Here is a 5,421-nt window from a genome sequence, read left to right on the forward strand (position 1 = left end):
AAATATGGAAGTTACTATTCAGCAATGACATATGTAGTAATTGCTGCTATAATTTCTTTTGTTGCTTACAAAATTTATAAAAAATGTTTTTGTTGTAATGCTTCTTCTTGTTGTATTCAAATATTCAATCAGTGTTATAATTCAAAAAGAAATAAAAGAAATAACAATATCAATACATCTATTGAACTTACTGAAATTTCAGAAGATTCCGACTCAGATAAAAAATCAGTAAAAAGCCTACCTAACTTTGAAATAAAAAAATTTAGTACTGTTTCTAGAAATATTCACAAGTCCAATAGAAACCTAAGCAACTATTAACTAGCAAACATTCATTATTTGACATCTCTTTCCTATGTTAATATAATCTAATATTATATAATTTTTATCTTAGGTTTGATTTTTTTTATTTGGGGCTTATAATTAAAATTAATATTAATAAGTAAGTTCTTTTATACTAACAATATTTTTATAATCTTTTTAAATTGAAATGTAAACTGAGTTTTATTATTTAAATAATCCATCGCTTTATTTTTTTTTAGATATAATAATAAAGCTCAGTCTAAAAGGGGGAGGTGTTATGAACGAGTCTTTACAGGCTGAAAATGCTAGATCATCAATACCCCCCATCCTTCCAATATTATATAAAAAGGCAACGCGCATGCCGCAACAGAGCAGTACGTTAGCCATTAGCAGTAAGTTTATACCTTTGTATTTCTTATAATTAAAATTAGCAGTAGAAAGTGTGTTTTTTCTTTTTTTAAAAAGGACCCACGAACCGCCATCCTAACAGTACGTTAATATGCTGGTCACCAAAGACCGGAATACCGATGGCCGGCACCGCGTAGTGCACGGCCTCCGTGAGCGACAGCAGGCCGCCGTGCGTCACGAATAGCACGCAGTTTGGGTGAGCTAAAATATAAATTAATAAAAATGAAAATGTGAAACTTAAAAGAATAAAAATGAAAGTTTAAGGGAATTAAGGTAAGTGAGAGAAGTGACCTAGCACGCTCTGCTGAGGCGCCCAAGGCACGACGTGTACGTTGACGGGCAGATTCAACGGCCGCTCAGCGAACTTCCATACCACAGTCTGCCGAAGCCGGCCCAGCGCCGCTACCAGCGATTGCTTCGTCTCCGGTGGCAGGTCTTCGGGCCGCACGATTGTACCCATACTGAAGTAGACGACGCCCTCGCTAGCCGCGTCCATTATCTTTTGTAGCTCCTGCAAGAGTGCCGAGCGTTATTTGCGGTCGTAGCGTCTCGAGCGTAGGGCGCTATGGAGCGAACAGGGCTTACCGCGGGCAGCGGCGGCGGCGCGGGCTGCACGTGAAAGCCGGCGACGGGCCGGTAGCTGTGCGGCAGCGCGCCTGCCAGACCCAGCGCCGGGTGCGAGTTCCCTAGGACAAGGGACGCGTTGAACCTCATCACATCATACGCCGGGAGTAGTCGTCCCCTTTTTTCCAATATCGGTCCATAATAATTATCATAAATTTCTTTCTCCTTGTAGTACATGCTCCTTAAATTAAAAAAAAATCGTCTAAGTTCGGTAACAAAAATAATTTACGCATCAAATATAAGGATTGGATATGTCTATTTCAAAGTTCTGAAAAAGGAAACTCACCACTCCTTGACGAAGTACAAGGCCGTTTGCAGGAAGAGCTCCTCGAGCCGCTGCGCAAAGGTAAAGGGAGGTTGCGGGAGAGCAGCGCCGGCGTGTAGCTGGGGTTGGTGGCCTCGTGCACCAGCTGCAGCACCATCCAGGGAGGCTCCATCGTCGAGAACCAGATTAGCGGGCACTCGAACACCGCCGCCAGCCTGATGTCACAACCGACACTTTTGGTTTTCTTACCTCAACTGTCATTCACTGCTCTTCATTGTCATCATCATTATCGTACTCGTATTTAAGGTAAGAGTAAAATGGAAAGGAAGCATGGTGGCCACTCACCCCGCGTATACCTCCGTGAACATCCATTCTGCGATGACGAGGTCGAAAGCGGCGGCGCCCGCCAGCGCGGTAACTTGCTCATGCTGCAGTGTGGCGCGCGCGATCTGCAGCATGGCGCCTATGAAGTGCTGCGGGTCCGCCGTGTTCATTTCCTTTTTTATCACAGCTTTCATGTCCAGTATGTTGGCTGCACTCAACATTACAAACAATTTTTTTTAAATACCGTAATCTCTGTGTGCCAAGTCGAGACCGCGATTTGAGCCCGCGGCCGCTATAACATGGAAAGTCTGTAGTCCCTCCCTACACTATTGGCTTTCAGCACATAGCACAAATAACTTTACTCATACACATATACGAGTATATATGTACTAGCTGTTGCTCGCGTCTTCGTTCGCATGAAATTAAACCAAAGCCTACTGGGTAATAACATGTATTTTAATGGTGCAAGAACTTTTGTAATTGGTCCAGTAGTTATTGAGTTGTCTCAATACAAAAAACAATCCAAATCTTTCCTCTTTGTAATATTAGCATAGATAAGTAGACAAAAAAAAACAAATAACAAGCAAAATAAAACCATTAAGGAACTGACAATACATGTTTTCTAAAGTGCTAAGTATGATTAGGGCTTCTTTCATCTTTGGAAAAAAAAGATGGTTGATTGTTGAGAGATTTTATAGTCCTATAAAATAATCATTTAACTTACGCGGAAAAAACTCAATGTTCCTGCTCGCGTCAATCTGACTTAACGAAGGGTTGGTCGAGTTCTGCGGCTCGGTCGTTATATACGTCACCTGAGAACATGGTTCTACTGTCACAGTTCAAATCATTTAGCTCGGTGGCCTCTTGCTGTTGCGGCTGGGCCAAAATCAATATGTGATGTAATAACTATATATATATGCACATTACGAAATCGTTATCTTTATCTTTAACGTAATTCGTAATAACATTCATGTTTTATTTGTTACTTGCGGTTATCTTCAAAACTGCAAGTCATTTTTGTAGCAACAACATTCGATCAATTGCGACATATTCATCGTGGCCTTAGAGCACCTACATAACATTATGTATATAATATATTTAGAGAGATAGATAATATATAGGTATTTATAACGTGCGCAAATATTGATACTTTTCGAACGATTAAAGTTACTGGCCATTAAACATGTACTCGTTGTACTGGCTGAATGTGCATGGGGCATGATAGATGTCAGGCGAGGATCGAATGATTGCACACTGTTGTCACAGTCATTGTATGGTGGAATGATGCGCTATGTGTTATACAATCAATGAGTTAATCTTCCTAAATGTCTGCAAATCCGATTATATTTATACTACTTGGTACAAATGATTTATTTGAACATTACAAAAGAATCCGCGCGTGCAGCGACAACGCTACGACGATGACACGAAGCGACGCTGCGTTCTGGCTATAAAGCCCGGCAAACACACAATACATTTAGTTGCGCAGAAATCGATTTTTGGGTCTTTTTGGCGGGGCAAAGGGGATGCGGCGCGCGCGCTCTCTTGCTATTGGTAAATCAGTCGGCCTTTCCTTCTTTTTTTTTCTTTTTCTTTCTTTCCCCATGTTCCGTTTACTCCCGAATACACTTATCTCTAATTTTATTGGGCCAATTTCGCTGTTATTTATTTTCGGTAATAATTGTTTATAATTTTTTTTCTATTGTTGTTATTCTTGAGTCTCATTTGTTTATTATTGTTAAGTTTTATTTGATTGTTATTGTTTTGACTTTTTGCGTTGAGTATGCCACGAAAAAGTAACATTGTTCTAAAAAGGCAAGCCAAGAAAATAGTATATGATGTATATTGTTTCATGAAACAAAAATCATCTAAAGAAATTGCACAAGTTGTTTATTCATGTCTGTCGTATTCTTAAAATTCAATTTTAAATTAAATTTTATTTTAAAATTAAAAAAACAAAATTAAAATTTAAATACTTAAAATAGGTCAATTATTTTGTCTAAAAGTGTACGTGCGCGAAACTTCCCCCACTACGCCGCTTTTTGTTCAAGAAGTTTGCCAGGCGTTATACCAGTACTTACTCGTATATAGCTCAGCAGTCACTCTCGGTACTTTCGAGTACGTAGGCCTACAGTTGCACCGATTAATGTAAATTAAATTAACTACAAATAAATTAAACTGGATAATATTCACCTTGTGTCCCGCTTCTAATAAAATGTTAACTAATCCATCCCCTAAGATGACATGGCTCTTGCTTGGGAACGGCGAAACGACCAAGATGTCGAGCGCCGCCGCCGAAACGATCACGCTCGTAAGCACGCTCGCCAACAAGCTTGGGACGCGCATGCTCCATGGTGCCCTCATTGCCTTACACTAAACATTACAACAGACTTTATTTGATACAAGAGTTTTTTTTTTTTGCTTATTACATCCTACATGTAACATAACATACATTTCAACAATGTAAATAATTTTGAAGAAAAACCCAAAAACGCTAATAAATGATTTTATAAATGTATTGTCATGGTTTGTATGAGTCGGAATTCTAGGAGGGCGCTTCAACAGCCCATTGACTTGCACCCATCCTCGACTTGATGTTGTAAACATGTTTTCCTTTTCAGTTTCCACAAAATTTAATTTAAAAAATAGATAACAGATTTTAATAGCATTAACAATAACTTACCTTCTTTAGTCGTACCGGCTAATGTCACGATAATACAAGCGATGTATTGACACAGACTCTATTTATATAGCTCGGCCCCGGAACTGAGAAACTGCTTGGTCATAGGCATGCTGCCGCGCCGCCGCCGCCGCCTAGTCACAGTGTGCCACCTGTGCCGACTGCGCGGCCCATGTCGCCTGAGCGGCGGGCTCTAGGCCTTCAAAGTTTTAGATTAGTTATTAGTTAGTATAGTAGCGCGCAAGTTATCACTAGATTTGGGATGGACTATAGAGTCCATCCTGTGTATAGACACAGGATGGACTCTATACGCGATACGCGATGTTTGAGTTTCGAGTCTTTATTTTATATGCGATTTTCGAGTTTCGACTTTCGAGTTTTCGATAAGCGATATGCTTTATGCGCTATGCGCTATGCGCTATGCGCTATGCGCTATGCGCTATGCGCTATGAACTATGTGCCATGCGCTATGCGCTATGCGCTATTTGCATAACGCGTTATGAGATTTTCGAGTTTCGACTTTCAAGTTTTCGATAAGCGATATGCGTTATGCGCTATGCGCTATGCACTATGCGATATGCGCTATGCGCTATTTGCATATCGCGATAAGGGATTTTCGAGTTTCGACTTTCCAGTTTTCGATAAGCGATATGCGTTATGCGCTATGCGCTATGCACTATGCGCTATGCGCTAATTGCATAACGCGATATGCGATTTTCGAGTTTCGACTTTTCGATAAGCGATATGCGTTATTCGCTATGCGCTATGCACTATGCACTATGCGCTATGCGCTATTTGCATAACGCGATATGCGATTTTC

At 40.4% G+C, this 5,421-nt stretch overlaps 1 protein-coding gene across 2 annotated transcripts; it reads right to left on the minus strand.

Annotated features, from left to right (window-relative positions):
- Nucleotides 1–514: 514 nt before the first annotated feature.
- LOC106109924 (UDP-glucuronosyltransferase 2B13-like) lies at nt 515–4,190 on the minus strand. 2 transcript variants are annotated; one of them, XM_013291584.1, is made up of 7 exons: nt 4,115–4,190; nt 2,646–2,733; nt 1,943–2,129; nt 1,619–1,812; nt 1,294–1,513; nt 1,000–1,219; nt 515–909 (listed from the first exon to the last, which is right to left on the minus strand). In XM_013291584.1, exons 3-7 carry the CDS (start codon nt 1,967–1,969, stop codon nt 758–760), a joined length of 813 nt encoding a protein of 270 aa, XP_013147038.1. In that variant the 5' UTR covers nt 1,970–2,129; nt 2,646–2,733; nt 4,115–4,190; the 3' UTR covers nt 515–757. The 2 variants fall into 2 exon arrangements, with proteins under 2 accessions (XP_013147038.1, XP_013147037.1); XM_013291583.1 differs by lacking the exon at nt 4,115–4,190 and having other exon boundaries at nt 2,646–2,748.
- Nucleotides 4,191–5,421: the final 1,231 nt, after the last annotated feature.

This window comes from Papilio polytes, unplaced genomic scaffold, assembly GCF_000836215.1.
Source record: "Papilio polytes unplaced genomic scaffold, Ppol_1.0 DF821015.1, whole genome shotgun sequence".
Taxonomy (NCBI): Eukaryota; Metazoa; Arthropoda; class Insecta; order Lepidoptera; family Papilionidae; genus Papilio; species Papilio polytes.